This window comes from Harpegnathos saltator, unplaced genomic scaffold (genome assembly GCF_003227715.2).
Source record: "Harpegnathos saltator strain DR-91 unplaced genomic scaffold, Hsal_v8.6 scaffold485, whole genome shotgun sequence".
In the NCBI taxonomy this organism is placed as follows: Eukaryota; Metazoa; Arthropoda; class Insecta; order Hymenoptera; family Formicidae; genus Harpegnathos; species Harpegnathos saltator.
The window spans coordinates 627,585-646,528 of record NW_020230299.1 but is presented as its reverse complement, the minus strand read 5'-3'; the positions used below and the strand labels follow the sequence as shown (position 1 = coordinate 646,528).

The window sequence follows — 18,944 nt, the reverse complement described above, 5'->3', positions numbered from 1 at the left end:
TAAACTCTCGAGTGTCTACAGTATCTCGTTGAGGAGGAGGAAGTCTTTATAGAGCTTTTTATTTCTCTCCCCCGTCGTGGTCGCGCGTGTGTCTCGCGGTGAAGTAATTTATACCGGTGCCTCTCCGCGAAATTATCGCGGTCGCACGCGACGCGAGACGCTTGTAAATAAATCGACTATTAATACCGTATACTTTGCGCGCGCGCGCGCGCGCGCGTTACGAGCGTCGAGACGCGCGCGCGGCGATATAACTCTCGCTCCGTTAAACTCGTATTCCCATATTTGCGATTCTTAGCGGCGGCGGCGGCGGCGGCGGCGGCGACGGCGAGGACGACGGTAGCGCTTCTTTCGTGCCGCTTTGAGGTGGAAACGGCCAAGCTTGGAATTTCGCGCAGTGTATCTTGCAGAAATTCAAACTCCGCGTTATAACGCATCGGGTTGTAATTCCCAATATCAACAGAACTTTGAGCACGCCGGGGGGAGAAACTATAGCGCGATGATGCTCGCAGATTTGCATTCGGCAAACGCTCGCTACCTGAGGCGGAAACTTTGTATTCTACCGGCGCGGACTTATATTCTGTAATTTTCGCATCAACTCCCAATTTGCCGTTCTCCACTTGCGTATGAAATTAACGCGCTGCGGACCGCCGTCGTTGTATAATCGTGCCAATGCGCGCGGTGCGTGTCTTCTCGCGCAAAGAAAGAGAAGAAAACGAGCAATTCGTTTTCGAAAAGGGAAGAACAAGCGAGAAATGTAAATTTGCCGTATCGACGGGATGTGTTCTTTCACGGAAGGCACGGAGCGTTGATCATCTCGCGAAACCTTTCCTCCATCGCCCGTGTATCGCGTTGCACATTTTTGCCTGATAACAACGCCGTGCGAGCGCGATCGGAAAATGCATGAATCGATGTTTCCTCGATATTCTGATCGAGAATTACCAGCGTCAATTTCCCGGCCCACAACATGATGCGTTACCAACGGCGTCGAACGTTGTCACAACTTGAAGCATTCTCAATCTCGCGTGCCAGCTCTCTCGTGTCGTCTCATTTCACCCCGCTCTCTACTTCTGTCTGTTTGATTCACCTACCTCGGTCATCAAACATTTTATATAAATAGTGTCAGCAAAATACTACCGATTTACTTGTTTGTCAATTTTCATCAGATTCGAACGGTACATATGTATTGGGATGTACGTCGACTCTTGAAATATAGGTTACACGGCGGATATGAATTTCACTGTGGCCGCAAACCCCGCGAGAGGAACAACAGCGTGCAACAGCGGTCGGTTATTGAAAAACTCAATTTCCAGAAAGACAATTAGTATCGCTCCAAGTAAATAAATGCCCTATCCGTATCCGTTCTCTATAAATAAAGACTTCGTGAGTCACGCAAACAAGAGAATTGTGGACCTTTTTCCTCTCTCTCTCTCTCTCCCTCTCTCTTTTTCCCCTGCTCCCTTCACCCTTCGTGCTACCGTGTGCGCTCGTCGATAGGAAGATATGTAAGGTCCGTAATGTGACTTTGAGAACATTGTGCGCGTCTCGCCCAGTGCGAGGACTCGTCTTCCAATGGGAGACTTCTCTCCCATGGGGCAAGATGGATGCGTTCCGCAAGTCACAGGAAAAATTACGGACGACCTACGAGCATAAAGCCGGGCGACGCCGGGAGAAAGAAGAAGGATTCGCGCGACGCGCGAGTTTTTCCCGCAATCACGGCGCTCTTGTGCGTCGGCCCGCTGGTCCCCGCGCGATTCCACGCGGCGAATCCCATTGAAAATAATTGAGCCGACGCCGCTGCGGTCGCGTATCAATGGCAGGCCGCGCGTTTTAAACTCCGCCGGCTACGTCGTCGGCGCATCGTGCATCCTTCGACGCGTCGCGTCGCGTCGCGTCGCGTCGCGCCAAGCTCGGCCGGGCCGGGCCGAGCCGAGCCGAGCCGAGCCGAGCCGGTCGCTCATTTCGCCGCGTATTGTTGCCGCACAATACACCGTGTTTCTAGCGGCTTGTTTCCACCGCCCCCGCCCGCCCGTCCGTGCTCCGTGCAGAGCCGGTGTCCGCTGCTGTATTGTCGGCGCGTTCCCGCTGCCGTTGCATCGAACGCAATTTTACAGCGTCACGGCGCATTGGTCCGAGCGAAATGTTTGTTTTAACACGACACCGCCAGCCATAACCGTAGCCTGTCGGCCTCCGCCCGCCTCTTCTGTCTCGCCCCGTCGACGTTTTCATCCCCCCCCCCTCCCTCCCTTCCGTGTTGCCCAACACACGCCTATCCACCTTCGCACTCCTCGCGCATCCCAATTAGGAGAGACGCGCTCCGTCTGCGCGGTTCGCCTGGCTGCCGCCAGTCACGGGAACGCGCGCGCATGTTTTATACGCGCCCCGCTAATGAAAAATAAAGATAAATAAATGCACGGCGCCTCTGGAGAATCCGTCGAGCTCGGGACTCCGCCGTCCGTCCGGACGCCGCTGTTTGTTCGCCGCCAAGTGAGACTCGGTATCGCCGAGGCGTTGACGACGCCTATGACGTTTATGACGATACTTTGCAGTTATTGGCTTTAACGCTCGATTTGTGTCCATCGTGTGTCCAGCGTGCGTACGTGCGTGCGTGATACGTTCCGGTATATATCAGTGAAAAAGGGGAAAATAAATAAATAAATAAATAAACATGAACTTCGCTCAACTATCGCGTTATTGAGTTGATAGTCGATTACAGGATTATTTGTTTATCGAGGCCGATGCGTCTAGTGGCTCTTCAGCGCGTAACAATCTGCTAACGCGGTTTCGCGCAACAATTTACAACTTGGTGCGATTGCGCTGCTTGCTATTCACTCGGCGCTGCGCGCTGTCGTGCGAATGTGTGCTCGGCGAAAATATCTAGCCGGGGCTGGGCTGGATATAAAAGCGCGACGCGACGGCGAGAGATAGAAATGGACATTCGTAGTGTCGAAGTATCCGTAGCTCGTTGCTTCGTTACTTCATGCTTCTTAACGAATGCAAATGCGAGAGGAGAGAAAGGAAGAGAACGAGAGCGAGGCATGACGACGAGTACGGCGCCGGCGACGACGATTTCGAGCGCGTTTAAACGCGCTAACGGTATTTAAAAGGCCGTAACGTTATGAAAATACCGTCGCGCGCGACGCGACAAGCGACACCGACACGCTAACGACTTTAGTTAGCGACGACTTTTGACACGAGGATTTTCTGGACTGCGCGCGCATTCCGTCGCGCGGATGTCGTAACTGCCATAATAACCCACACACACACACACACACACACGCACAGCTTGATTATTCAGCACGTATAAATACCGGCCAAAGCCGGTATCGTCGGCATACGAAATGTCGTATCTTGAGTTCGCGTGCGCACAGTCCACGTTTCACTAGTTCGGATGGAAATTCCGATCTCGTGTGGTAAACTCGCTCGGAACAGAGGAGACGGGCGAGATGAGCAAAGAGCCGGAGGAATTAAGCGAGCAAGATGCGAAATTTAATTCGCGAATGCCTCGCGACCGGCCAGGTCGTTCGTACGATACACTGAACTACATTGGCGTTTCGATATTTCCCTCCGGGAAAGAATTTACGGCCACATTGTATATATGTAATATATACAATGTGACCGTATATATATATATATATTGCGACTGTAGGCTGCGCTCTAAAGCGCGGTCGCTGGAAAACGCGAGGAAACGGACTGCGGGAAAAGCCCTGCGAGAACCGTGCGCGTCGGCGGAATATATTTGTATCCCGCGGCACGGCAGGGAATTATCCCGAGGGGAACAATGGAAACGGTGGTCTCGATGGCGGAATTAATTATAGCATAGAACTTAACGAATACGCTTACTATCGCAGCCTGCTCCTTTTTTCCAGACGACAATGGGGCTCGTCTCCCGCGGCGACGCGGAATCATTCTCGCAGTCCGCGGCGGCGTGGCGGTGCGAGAACGCGAACGCGAACGCGAGCGCTCGTTGTTTTTCGTTATCGTTGTGTTGTTTGTCTATTGTCATTGCCATTATTATTATCACTATTATTATTAGTATTATTATCGTTACGTCGTATTTTACCAGCGGGAGCCGGTAATTTCCTCCCACCGGTGCGATAAAGTGCACGAGAGTGCACGATGTTGAGATAGAGCGGAAAAGCCGTTCTGTCTCGAATAGCCGGCCGGGAATTTACGTTATCGCTTGTCTGTTGCTTATACGCCGGTTGACGACGCGACATACGCACGCACCGCTTGGAGCATGGCATCGCGTGTTAATTAGGAACTCTCCTCGGGTCATCCAGCACGCAACAGACGCGTTTCCTGTGCGCACGGGTTGGTTTCGATTTTGCGCGGCGGGAAGCCTGTTCATTTCCTGGTTATTGTTTAATGAGCGTGTACTCGGGGAAATTAATGCGATTACCGCGCATTGTGTCCGAGAAATTAACGCGATTGTAGATAATACGCGTATCGCGCTATAACACCCACGCAGGATTACCCTGCGTTTGTTTCTTTCGGCGCATCCGGCCTCGCCCGTCGCTCGCTGTACTCTCGTTCCCAGCGAGAGAGAGAGAGAGAGAGAGAGAGAGAGAGAGAGAGAGAGAGAGAGAGAGAGAGAGAGAGAGAGAGAGAGCGCCCGCGGAGGAGGAGTCGTTTGATAAATTAATTTATGCGGCAACGTCCGAATCCGTTGCGTTCTACCCGTCTCGCGAAATGCGAGTGCGCGGACTCTCGCACGATTAAAAATGCGGAATGCATGTCCGCGTTGCGAGAGCGTTCGCGGTCGTCGCGGACGGATTTTGTGGGAAAGTATCTCGCAGCCGAAGATGGAGTCATCGATCAAAGCAACCGATGTGGCGAACATGCATTGTCGCGGAAACGGTACATCGGGATTTAAAAAATGACACGATTTCCTGAGAAGACAATATCCCGAGATATACAATTTTGCTGGACATGGACACGCGCGTCCTGTCTCGAAGGAAATCCTTCGAAATTTAAACAATGGGCCGACCTCTTGACAAATCGTAATATCAAGATCCAAGTACCGGTCGAGACGCGATCACTCGAGACACAATTTCACCGGAATCTCGGCATTGTCTTGTCTGTACAGCCCAGCGCGTTAATATCTGCTCGTTTAAACCCAGCGAGAGTATTCAGATGGATAGATAATAGTGATAATAAGAATATTAACATTAGCAATGATATACACACCGTTGTGTATATGCCGTTTCCGCGAAAACAAAAGTTCCGCCACGAGAGGATTTTATACTCTGAGAGAATTCTATGCCAGGATATCATCATCTCGGTATTGAAATCCAGTCGAGGACTTCTTCGCGGGTCAAAGTGCAAGGCGAGGAGGATTGACCGGGTCTTTGATCAGATGCGTAACACACAAGGCAGGCCAATATGCTACCAAGAACTGGTCTATGCAAATGGGATCGGCTTCGGATTATTAATGTAGATCTCTATGGCGAGCAAACAGCCGCTTCTAATTACTACCGTTCTAACTAACTATCAGTGTCAACGATCGTGGTCTCTGCCAAGGCATACACGCGATATACACGATATAGACGAGCCTTCGATTAGATAGATATCTATGTAGACAGCTTCAACGGACAGCTGTCTACGAACTAGATAGGCAGAGACGCCTCAGCTGGAATAACTGTTGATTAGACAACGCGGATCGGTTAATATCGAGCAGCGTTTGACGGCACAGCAGGTTTGGTTTGTTTGCTACGGCGCTCGCTACAAGACGTCTCTGGAGTCAAAGCGCGTGTATAATTCGTGTGTAATTCGTGTGTCGGTTATGTCAAATTTAATGAAATCATCTCTCTCTCTCTCTCTCTCTCTCTCTCTCTCTCTCTCCAAAAGTTCATGCATCTTTGCGTGAGACTAACACTGGAAGAAATTACCACCGAGTTTTATTCTCGGGAAGAACCAAAAGCTCCCGGTGCGCTTCAAGTTTCGGAAAATGAGTTCATTTTCTTCTCAAAAAGTTACCAGAGATAAGTATCTCCAAATACGACTTCCGCATTAACATGCATATTCCAAAGAGCGGGAAAGAGAGAGAGAGAGAGCCGGGAGAGAGAGCGGGGAGGGTGGAAGTGGCTAGCTTGAGCGAACAACGGGAAATATTGTCTCGGAGTAATTCTGAATATGTAATCGGAACCCCGAATCTCTCTCGTTCTCATTGTCGGAGCCGTTTTATTGCGAGCCCTTCCGGTACACAATTACCACTCGCGATTACTGCCCGTCTGTCCCACGACGGACAACACTATGCGCCGTCCCGCCCCATGGCTCTCCTCCGATTTCCTTACGCGTGCCCCGGGGAAAACGTGGCGAGTCAGCTTTCTAATTAATCAAGCGAACGGTCGACGATGATGCGATGGCGACTTCGATGCACTCCTGTGGCCGTCGCCTTTCGCTTTCGCTGTAATTAACGCGAGAGACGACGAGCCACAGGTAGCGCGCGATCGAGAAACGCGAACGTGAGAACGCTCGCTCGCAGCCAACGCGCGCACGTGATTGTTTCGGCCGCAACCGAGACCGGACGCCGGACCGGACGTGATTGACGGCGACATCCGTCGACAAGCGACCTCGGAGCGGACGCGCCGCTCAAATCACCCTCGCTGTCTGCCGGCTCATTGGCAGCGCGGAGTAACGACAGGCGTCGGCTTGCCGGCACCGATATGTCCCACGGCTTCCGGAGCTTCCTTTCGCAGGCTCGATGCCGCCGGGCTGATAGCGCTCGCGGGACGAGCCTGGAACGAACGAAATCCGAAACGAAAGACGAAACGGATCTCTGCAATCCTCCCATCCGTCCGCGCCCTCGGCCCCTGCGGGAATTTCAACGGGTCCAAGTGGGCAATGAACTGCTCGACGGGGATACTTTTTCGATCTTCGATTTTCGGCGGTTCTTCGAGCGGAATTGCCTCGCGAACGAGATACTCTTCCTCCGTCTAAAGTCACGTGATACCGATGTCTGTAAGGGGCACTTGCAAGTAACACTACTCAACTGTCACTCACCTTGGCATGCACGAATATTGAAAAATATTGAACACTTGTTTTTTTTATATCGGCTGACAACGTATTTTAAGGGTGAAAATCACCCCTTGACTCCTGAAAATGAAAGCACCATTTCAACCCTTTGTACATATTATATGTTACATGTGATGGCTGTCAAACTTGTCTTCCATTGAACTAGTCAGTAAGGGGTTTTTAGGGTCGCTGATTACGAATCTGGAGATGAAATTACAAAATGCAAAATGGCGGGCCGAAATTATAAAAAGATGGCTGATTCAAACCAACTTTGGTATCTGGAGGTTTAATTACGAATCTGAAGTTGGAAGTCAAAATATAATTCGTTTGTCGCACTTTATTATTATTATTATTATTGTAACGTGTTTTACTTGTAAGATTTTTAAGAAGGTTTATTGTAAACTTTCAAGGATATTAATTATATAAATTTTCTGGACGTTAAGATTAACGTTTTGAACATTAATAGATTTTTTGCTGTTCAAGTTCAGAAGTTCATTTAAATAATATGAATGAATATGAATAAATATATAAAAAAATAGAATAAAAATAAATGAATAAATATAAGGCATAAGAGATCAAGATATCTATATCTATATCTTATCAAGGTATGTCAGAATATCATTACATATTCCGCTCGGATACTGACGGATAATAATCTTTTGGAAGACCAACTTCCTAATCTGAAAAAAACTGACGCGACAGGTCAATTTTGAATACCGATTCATTGTTAAATTCAGTAAATGTAATTGCCTGAGGCAATATCCTCCTTCACTGGTACAATTTCGATCTGTCATATTGCGTCATATTCCGCCATCTGTCATACTCCGCCATCTTGAATTTTGTAATTTTATCTCCAGATTCGTAATCAGCGACTTTAAACCTTCCTGACTAGTTCAATGGAAGACAAGTTTGACGGAAATCACATGTAACATGTAATATGTACAAAGGGTTGAAATAGTGCTTTCATGTTCAGGAATCAAGGAGTGATTTCCACCCTTAAAATTGCGCTGTCAGCCGATATAAAAAAACAAGCGTTCAATATTTTTCACTGTTCTACGTGCATGCCAAATTTCATTCGGAATCGGTGAGTGACAGTTGGGTACTTCTTTGTTACTTGTTAGACGGGAGAAACGGATCAGAATAGCTCAGCGAACAACATCTCATGTCGCAGCCGTGCGAACTCGCCGCGAAGAGATCGTGTGTGACGGAGTAATCGGCGCGGAACAAATCCCGCGGATACTATCATCGTCATTGCGGCGAGTCCTTTTGGGATTGCTTCCAGTCCACGGAACAGAATTTCAGCGAGCGAGCTGCTGCTGCTGGAGTCACAACGGCGAATCTTTCTCCCCCGTGCAAATCCCTCTGCAACGAAATGTTGTCGGCCGCTTGAATCCCCGCGCCTAACACGCTGGCGATACGCAATCCTTTATGGACAATTCTTTATGAATCCTTACGGAGCTCCGTAAGGACGCTGGCTCCAGCCGCGCCAAGTCGCGTCGTTTGACTCGACGGCAGTCTCGCGACGCTCGACGTTCAATTAACCCAAACGCGCGCGTCTGCGACTCCGCTTCCATTTACTCCCCCTTTTTTCCCCTCGTCTTTCTAATTGCACCGCCACTTTGTCCGCGCAGGCAAGCCTCGACCGCAGGTCTCGTGGTATCTCGATTCGCAGAACATTCACGCGTCCACCGAGATTCGAGAGACTCAAGGGCCAAACGGCGAGACCAGCGTCGTAACCATCAGCAACGTGACTGTGAAGGCACTCACGAGGAGGCACCATCACGCCAAGCTGTCCTGCCGAGCGAATAACACTCAATTAGCGCTGCCACCCAGCACCACTGTCGTCATAGAGCTTAACAGTGAGTACACTCATTCCAATTAACGCTAATTGCGAACGGCGCGCACGCGGAGTCGCGCCGACCTACTTCGCGAAAATAATTTCCCTCTTTTTTCCCCCCGTTTTTTCTTTGTTCCGTCCGGAGAGGGTGATCCTAATTATCTGGCTGCAGACGTTGCCGCTTCCTTATACTCGCGAGAGCGAGGAAGCGAGCGAGCGAACCTTTCTTTTTTCTTTCCTCTCGCCGAAAGAAAAACGCAAGAAAGAGAGAGAGAGAGAGAGAGGGAGAGATGCCGGCGGCATGATAACAGCAGGTGGTAGCGAAACGTGAGCGTTTCGTCAAGTTTCATAGCAGTAACGTTAATGAATCCTCGGGGTGACGCGATAACGGAGAAAGACACATGACGGCTCTCGATGAAATTGGTAGTTGAGTGTTTCACTCGCGAGATTGCGCGTTACAACATTCAAGAGGCACAACAGACGACGAGTGAACGAAACGGAACGAATTTCACGCGAAATCGGCCGAATGTATCATTCTGATTCGTGAAAATCATCGGGTTCCTCCGACACTCGCGGAACCGACTGACCAATTTCCGTGGTACGCGCAAGGGAGCATCCCTGTTCGCGGCACGCGATTCGCGTCGCTATAAAAAGGGAGTATCGTCCGAGTCGCGCTTTTCGTGCGCGCCCACAGCGCTCCTCATTCGTCCGTAAAATAACGACTGCGAATCATTTGTGCCTGTCCGCCCGCCCGCTCGCTCGTTCGTCCGTTCGTTCGCTCGTTCGGCTATTACGCAAGTACGAAAAAGTTCCGAGCATTTTCCACGGCAATGTCTCAAATTTCGCGAATAACCGCGAAACGAGGTACCCCCTGCGTTATGAATATGCAAGAGCCCGTCAATTTCGGCGGCGCGATACTTTCCACCGATTCCCTGTCCTCTGCCTGCCCACCCCTCCCCTGCCCTCCCCTCCCCTCCCCCCTCGTCACGCCAACGGCACACGTAGCCTGTGTGTATCGGTATCAATATTTCCTCGCCGCGAAGAGGGTAGAGCGAATATTTAACTGACGCGAGATCCGATTTGTCTGGCCGGCAACTTCCCCGCCCCCTTCTCATCACTCCTCGCTTCATCCCCTTCTCGCTCTCTCCCTCTCTCTCTCTCTCTCTCTCGCTCTTTCTCTTTTTTTTTATTCGGTCCAGTCGAAAATGGGAGCAGACTCTGGACGAGACGAAATTGAAACATTTTTCACCGATTACAGAGGAGGGAGAGGAGACCCGACGAGAGGGGCGGGGTGAGACTTCGTAGCCTCGCGCCGAAAAGCAATCAGCCCCACGATGTCATTAATAACGCCACTTCCGGAATACGTTCCGGAACGCGACGAATCGCGCGCGTGGGTAACATGTCGCGGCCGCGGCAACGTTCGATCAATCTTCGTGAAAAACAGAGATAGAAAGGAAATATCCCCCACTACCTCCCCCAATCCCACCCTCCGACGCCGCCCTGGACGTCGTTGACCAGACGAGACCCCTGACCCGGCCAGAAACAACGGCAGGAGAGAGAGATAGAGAGGCAGAGAGAGAGAGGGGGGGGGGAGAGAGAGAGAGACTGGCAGAAAATTGCAAGCCGAGCTATTCCTTCGACCGAAGTCGGCTACCCGAAGAGGCGGATAATTCGCTCGCAATTATTTCGACATGTGTGTTACCAGCCAGACGACAGAGCGACGACGAGGAGGGGGGGGGGTGGAGAAGGGCATGGAAAAAGGAAGGAAAAGAAAGAGTCGTAATGAAAAGTTCGTCGGTGGCCCGCGACACTGTAACACGCGCCATAATTACACGCTGGGGCTGCTGGCCGGCATAACGGATGGCTTCCGTTGAATATAGCAGAATTGCTATTAAGCTTTGCGCTTTCACGTGTTCGCGCCGCTATCGCGTGACACGAAGCGCGCACGCGCGCTCTGATCGTCGACGCTTTGTGCCCCAGCGGCCGGGAGGGAGGAGGAGATATTATCGATGTTATCTGTTCGCGGAGCGTGACGGCTCGACGAGTGGGTCAATTACGCTCCCTTTCACTTCAAAGAATCCGTGTTTTAAAAATCGTGGAGGGATGCACGGCATGCGCCACGCGTCTCGTTCGTTTGCGTGTTAACGGACGGAGGTCTTTCCCTCCTGCCTGACTCGCTTTCTCCCCGTTCTTATCGAATAACGTACGCTTTGCTGAGCTACTCGGCCCTGCGAAGGAAGATTCGCAGGATCGGCAGAAGAATCGACGCGAAAAATTCATGGACGAAGGAAAAGAGTGCGACTCGACGGCATTACGTCGACGGTGCAACGAGACGCGTGCGGGGGACACAGCGTATTTCTAGCTGATCAGATTTCGCCGGGCTGGGGGCGATACAACGCACGTCCCGTGGGAACGAATTGAAAAAAAAGTAAATAAATAGATAAATAAATAAATAAACGAAAGAGAGACACAACGCGAGGACAAAAATGCGGGAGACACATGAAATGGAAAATCTTTCAATTTTCTCATCGGCTAATTGGCCATCGACGGTTCCCGTCAAAGGACAACGGGCTCCATTTTAATTGGTCAGCGCAAAATAATTCCTATCGGATCCGACAATCGAAAATGTACGCGACCCGGGCACAAACGTATCGTGGTTATTCGCGTGTGATATCGCGCTCGCGCTCGAAAATTTAAAAACCGCGAAACTGATCGAATTATTCACCGCTCGCCGTGCGCGTACACGCGTAAAAATAATTTCCAGATATAATCTTTCGTGCACCGTGTGCTCTCTCTCTCTCTCTCTCTCTCTCTCGCGCGCGTACGCGCGCGCGCACATGCCACGGAAGCCATTTGTCTCTGTGTGTAATTTAAACGCGATATTGCCCGCCCCGAAGTCGCAGGGCTTGATCATTAATAAGATACCGTCTCACACATTTCCGGCGAATTAAGTTTTACGCGGGTCGATGTCTAATTACAGCCGCTTATATATAACCGCGATTACCGCGGTAAATAATTCACGACACGCTAATCTCCGTCAAGGCTTCGCGAAAGTTCGTCGAACCTTTGACTACATTTTTACTTTATTAAGTACGTTTCTCGGCACACTCATTTCTATTAATTGCTCGAAAGCTCAACTGAGACCGGGTTATTTAGGAAAGTATAATTTGAAATACATGTTTCGATTGCATTAATCTTTCGATTCGCGTCTCGCCCGCAAATTTTTGCAAGCCCTGCCGATAAACCGACCACCTCCCTTTCCTCTCCCTGCATTTTTGCCTCGCGGTCAAGACAATTTCTGGATTATATCGAGCGACTTTCCCCGTGTCCGCGAGGCAAAGGCTGGCGCATTTGCGCGTCGGATACGGAAAATTAATATTCATAATTATATAAGCGGTATGGCGGCTCATCGGCACGCTCGAAACTTATCCGATAGCGAACTTTTGCGCGTCGGACAAACAAGTTTAAATTAAATAAGGCGGAAGCTGCTTCGAGATCCAGTTAGATGCAAGGATCCCTTTAGGGAGAGAAGAGAGAGAGAGAGAGAGAGAGGGGGAGAGAAAGGAGGAAATTACCTGAAAGAGAAAGAGAGAGAAAGCGAGCGTGCATAAGCGCGACGTAAAAAGTTTGAGCGCAAACCGGGTCGACGATGGGCAGCTTTCGATCAAAATTTCGATCCAAAAGAACGAGATACTTTCGTTTCCCGGCGGCTCGACGTATTTTCCCAGTCCGATGTTTGCTATTTTTCTCTCTTTCTCATTCGCCATAACGCGACTATACACACAGCAGGACACAATTCCCGCCGGATACACCGCGAGACGCGATAAATCCCACGAAAGATAGCCACGATGGATCATCGAGTGTCCCTGGTAAGGACAAGTGTCGGTCGTGTAATCGAACGTGGGTATCGACTTCCCGCGCTCGGACTCGTTCGCCGGTCGCGAAGGGGATCCGAGAGGTTTGTTCGCCGGAATAACGGAAATAATCTCGACCGATGTAACAGTCGACTCAATTCCGGCGAGTAGTACTTCGTTTTTCCCGATTGAGGATTCGCGTCGAGGATCGACTCCGGCCCGCCCGCCCGCCCGCCCGCTCCGCTCGCTGCGGCTTGCATAACGAAATTGACCCCACGGCAGCACTTCGCCTCGTCTCTCCTCACCTCGCCTCGCCTCTCTCGCCTTTCGATCCTCTCGTTAATTGGAAATGCGCCGAACGAGGAACCGCTAACCGCATAATCGCGCTACCCACGCGACTCCGTCGCTCGTACAACCCCTCGAAGGCTTGATGAGAGAAAGAAAGAGAGAGAGAGGGGAGGGGCAAGAGAGAATGAGAGAAAATAAAAGGAGAGCCGCAGGACCTTGGGCGTCGCGGAGACGCGGACGGAAATCGGTCGGCTCGCGGGAACGATTGGCGCGGTTAACAACGAGGTCGGCGAATACACGAGGCTTCGAGTGGCTCGGCGAGGATGTCGCGCGAGTTCTGTCGAGCTCTCGAGACCGCGCGATGTGTCCCATTAATTTTTCATACCACCGCCGGGACCGAAATAAAATCCGATGTATGCGCGAGTGGCTCGCAGGTGGTAAAGTCGTTCGAATAGTTATACGATAGATTTACGTAATGGAAATTGCGAGATCGCGGAGTGAGAGCGATACGGCTCTCGGTGCGCTAATAGGAAGACACGGCCGTGCGAGAAACAAATCGAATTCGCGACGTTACGAAACGGAACGGCGTCTGTCGCCCAGCGCGTCCCATCGCCGCCGCCGCCGCGCGCTCTCTATATCTCTTTCTTTCTCTCTCACTCTCACTCTCTCTCTCTCTCTCTCTCTCTCTCTCTCTCTCTCTCTCTCTCGAGCTCACCGTCAATAGATTCTTCTCTGTCAGCAATATTTTGCGCGATAACGCCGGCAATTGCGCGCCGCACGCACCGCGTTCACGTATGCACATCTCTTTCACGTCCGCGCGATCTCCCGTTTAGCAGCTGAGCGCACATCGTTCCTCCTTCTCCTCTAAAATTGTAACCACGAGGTACGACGATATAGCGTGTGGTCACCGCGAATGTGGCAAACGCGTATTCGTCGCTGGAAAAGACGCTTCCACGCTCGTAACGTTTTATTTAACGGGGACATATTTCTTTATGCAGAACAATAAACAACATTAACATTTCACGCACAGTTTGTGCGAGAGGAGTTTGTTCGCGAGAGGACAAATGACTACTTTCGATCGGCGGAAAGCCGCTCTTTTCTGCGCCGTGTAAACACACGATTCTCGACAAACTCTCCCGCGGCGTGTATGGTAGCCGATTTGCAGATCGAGAGTTCGCCGAGAAGTGCACCGTTTCAATCCCGACAATCTCTGTCTCTCCACATCCGCTCGTTCGTTTTACTTTCGACGCGATAGAGCGGCGAAAAGGACTCGCGCCTGCATCTCCAAGCGTGATCTCCGCTCGCGCGTAGGGATGCCGATTTTCTTTCAAACAGATTGATTTAAAGATCGATTCGAATCACAGAGAAAAAAATCGATCTTTAAAAAATCGGTTTGTAAAGAATCGATTTCAGAAAATCGATTTGAAAATCGGTATGCATGTAGAGTGAACCACTCATTAAAGTATACTATCTGTCAAATTTCTAGTCTCTAAAGTAGACCTCGTGTAATTCATACAAAGTTTAATATGAATTAAAGAAATTAAACAGATAGTACTCTTTTGATTGCGTTATGTGTGTGTGTGTGTGTGTGTGTGTGTATGTGTGGCCAGAACAAGATAGAAAAAGATCTGTAAATCTTTTTTGCTAAGGATTTAGTTTGATTAAACATCGATCAAGGGTTTTTAAACGTTTTTTTAATAAGAAATTTCTTTTTTGTATAAATTTTTTAAATAAGAAATCACGTTTGTTATTATATACATATACATACAGGGTGTTTTAAAAATATCGGAACCCCCGGCTAACTTTGCAACATCAAGTTTTCATGAAAAACTTTAAATACAAAAGTTGCAGAAAATCGAGTAACAGACTTGATGGTGACCTTGAATTTGAGCTTGATCATGACCTTCAAGGTCATTTGGAGATCAACTGCGTTTTTTAAATGGGAACCCTTATTTTTTATTACACTGTTTTTTTTTTTCTACCAATTAATTTGAACAACTTTTGTCTGAAACATTTTTTTATTTGCCTAATATTTTTTGAGATATTTGAAGAAAACTTGGTAACTTTTTCAATATTTAACGATACGATATCTCGCTAACTATTTGTCGGAAGGAAAAGTGGTACTAGACTTTCTTGCTTTATTTAGTCTCAAGAATATATTGTTACAATAGCGCCGTGATTTTTGTTAATTTGATGATTTTGAAATTTCCAAAAGTCAGTAAGTTAACAACGGTCAGGACGTTATTGTAACAATATATTCTTGAGACTACGTAGAGCAAGAAAGTCTAGTACCATTTGTTACTCCATTTTCTACAACTTTTGTATTTAAAGTTTTTCATGAAAACTTGACCCTGCAAAGTTATCCGGGGGTTCCGGTATTTTTAAGACACCCTGTACGTATATAATGTATACTATTATATTATAATATTATACGGAGTGGCTGTGATTGGTTCGCGCGTTCCGTTCCGCTGAAAATTCTCGCCCATGGGACATCGGCCTAAAGACAACGTAATTGTGTGCATTGTGCAGCCATTGAGTGAGTTTAAATGTTACAACTAAAAGAATTAAGAAAAAACTATATTACCAGTAAAAACTGAAAAAAATTGTGTATTGGCGATTTTCAGAATTTACAGATCGATCCTGCAATCGATTCAGTTTCAGAAAATCGATTTGGAATCGATCTTTCAGGCTCTGATTAATCGATCTCCCATTAAATCGATTTAAAATCGACATCTCTACTCGCGCGCCGTCCGGTCGTCGCTGCGCCGCGTCGTGTACGACCCGTCACTACTGGCGCGCTCGCTGCGTGATACGCGGCGATCTCGTTCACTGGCGAGCCGCCGTACGCCGCGCGGACCGTCTCTACTGGCGAGCAGCCGTGCGACGCCCGTTCGTTTCTACTGCCATGCACACACATATCGTGTGCTCGCACAGTTTACATTGATTCGCCATAAAATGTTACGTAACTCTTTCATTAGGAATTTTGTTTTTCCTTTTATTATTGCATAATTCCCAAAGTGGGAAAGGGAATATAAATTGGCCAAATAGTGTTGTACCAATAAATTTTGTTTATCTTATAATTTAGGTCCCCAGAGACCATAGGACAGTTGTCCGGCTGTCCGTCCATGGCAATGTAGCTGGAACAGATGTAGTTCCGACAAGTTCATTACAAACTTTTGATGGGACGTGTGTTAATAATGAAAGGATTACAGAGAAGGTAACGCGATCAATCCCGTTGTCCTTTCATCTTTGGCGATTCTTCTTTCATGTGCTTCTGGTTTTGCCAGTGTCGGGACCGTCGTTATTATCATCGCATTATACGCTAGTTGTTAACGTCGTGCGAGTGTAATTTTTACATATTTATGAGACATTATCGATGGTTTCGATTGGTGAAATTCTGCATTAGTTTTGAGCGAGAAAAGCGGGACGGTATGCGACTCGAAAGGGCAAGGAATATCGAGTTCTTAGGCGAACTCGTCGCGCTGAGGGAAAATATTGTATATTGTATATTTTTCCATTTAATATCTCGAAGCGGCATGCTGCTATGAATTTTGATTATTCTTAGCAATGCGCGCCGCCGCCTCTTTTCTATTTCAACGTCGTCATCGTTTATCTTAAATGTATTCCTCCGTGAAATCCGCGAACCGTTAGCGAGTCGTAGCTCCGTGGCTGATTTTCTCAAGCGTTGTAACATCGATCGAAATAACGCAGGAAATAGCGGGGATACGCGCGCGAGAAACGCAGCAGCGAACGTTCCGATGAAACACTTGTTCGCCGAGAAGATTCGCACGAAAGGACACAATGGAGCCGTGCGCGCGGAAATTCGACGCGTCAAATAAATTAAACAAATTTCAAGTTCATTATCGCAAAATTATATATTATTATTTCATTGTCTTGGTATTTCTCTCTCTCTCTCTCTCTCTCTCTCTCTCTCTCTCTTTCATTTCATTCTTTATTATTCCCAGAAATAATGAACGACAGTAAATTACCAGCGAATAAAATAAACCCGCGGCTGCGTCGACACGAACGGAAGATTTAAGCTGAAGCAAAAGCCACTGAAATAACATAATCATTGTCGTTATTGCTGCGACGAGAAATTGTCACAATAGAGCGTAATTATCAACGACAACTTTTATTTGTCGGCGTCGGCGTGTTTGGTTTGTCGCGACCGTTTGAAATCGGCGAGTGACTTCCTCTCTGATTTTCTCTCTCTCTCTCTCTCTCTCTCTCTCTCTCTCTCTTTCTATCCCCCGATGAAGTTGCAAATCGGCGTATCGTGCTACCTGAGAACAAAGGGGCGGCGATCGTCTCACGAACTTATTCAACTTTTAACGACTCATTCTACAGGAGGCGTTTGATTCCGTGCAGAACACGGCGGGAGCGGCACCGGCGAGAATAATCAAGTTAGGTAACAAGCCAAAGGATAGCCCCGGCTTTCTCCCACGGCACGTTCCGTCGCGTCCCGACACAGAAATTCCATTCGGCAAAAATCTCCTCGTCGCGCTTCTCCCGATTGGCGTCCCCTCGTTAATTAGTAAGAAAATTAATGAAGCCGCCTCCGCGTGCAAACTTTGCGCTTTCGCTCACGCGCGCGAGGCTCATTAGTCTTTTATAGTTACGAGCATTAACGAAAGTTGTAGATGCGTCCTCGATAGTTAGGCGATTACGTGCCCGTCAGGAGTAACGACCTAACGAGTATCAGACATCAAAAGAAGTTTCTCATTAAAGCGAACCTGCCGATCGTGCCTCGCGTCGCGCAGCGTCGCCTCGCGCCGCGTCGCTTTCCGCTTTTCGCTTTTCGGAAGCGACGCTCGTGATAATTGTTAACTATAAAGCTTCTTTGCCACGCTGTGAAAGGATCTATACGAGAGACCGAGGGATCTACATGAAGGATCGATGTAACGGATGTATATGAAACTTTGGCGATCGTGTTCTTCGATAAATCACGAGATGACTTTGTGTTTCGCGAAGTTCCAAGCCCAAAGCGCGTATATATGTTATGATTTAATACACGTTATGATTTAATACGGAAAGTCGGGGGTTTCAACGAGTTGCAGGGAAGGGGGGGAGAGAGAGAGAGAGAGAGAGAGAGAGAGAGAGAGACGACGACGACGACGACGACGACGCGTCGTACGGTATGAATTTAATTTTAACAGTACCAGGTATATGCATTGAGCAGGTGCGCCATGATGCCTTGATTTCTAATTCATCGGGCTGTACTTCCCCGACTCAATTTCACGTTTCAACGTGCATCCTGATATGTATTCCGGTCTGATCTGAAATCCCGCAAAAAGTGCCAGATTACGGTATGACGGCACGAGAAGAAATCTCAGCGCGAGGAAATGAACGGGAGAAAAATAAAGCTACGGATAAGAGACAAAATGTGGATAAACGTACGCCGTAATACCAAGTACATATTCACTTGGCCCTCCCTCCTGCCCCCTACACTCCGATCAAGCCGGATCGAGCCCGTTCACTTTACGGGTGCTATCAATCCGCCGGGCGGATAGCGGTGAACTCGCGATATAAAGTAGTTCCGTAACGAAGTCGGGCGAGCAGATTTCAGCGACGGAACGAGGGCGTTTGCGAATCCGCGGAGTCGCAAACGGCATAACGACCCTCGAAAGTGCTCTCTCTCTCTCTCTCTCTCTCTCTCTCTCTCTCCACCTTTTCCTCCCTCCCTCGTTTCAGGACGACGGAAGAAGGGTTTAGCCCACTCCGGAGACGAGTGAACTCCAGGAATGTAACTCCTTGTGCCTGATAACTCAAGCCGCTGGGAGCTAATAATTCTCCCTTCCCATCCGACGCGAATCACGACGCGAATTACTCCCTCATGCAGCGCGCGCTCGCTCGCGAACGTCAAATCCTTCCGCGAGCGTCCTCCGGGGAGGACGACGTCTCCACTTGGCCGTGTGAATTTTCCGGCGAAGGAACTGAAAACTGCTGAATTT

The 18,944-nt window shown here is 48.9% G+C and overlaps 1 protein-coding gene across 4 annotated transcripts in view; it reads left to right on the top strand.

The window, feature by feature from the left end:
• Positions 1–18,944, top strand: part of LOC105182029 (nephrin) — a 254,625-nt gene that overhangs the window by 130,415 nt on the left and 105,266 nt on the right. For all 4 annotated transcript variants that reach the window (XM_025302282.1, XM_025302281.1, XM_025302284.1 and 1 more), the window contains one exon: positions 8,646–8,873. In XM_025302282.1, coding sequence (XP_025158067.1) covers positions 8,646–8,873 — 228 coding nt within the window. The remainder of the gene's footprint in view (positions 1–8,645; positions 8,874–18,944) is intronic.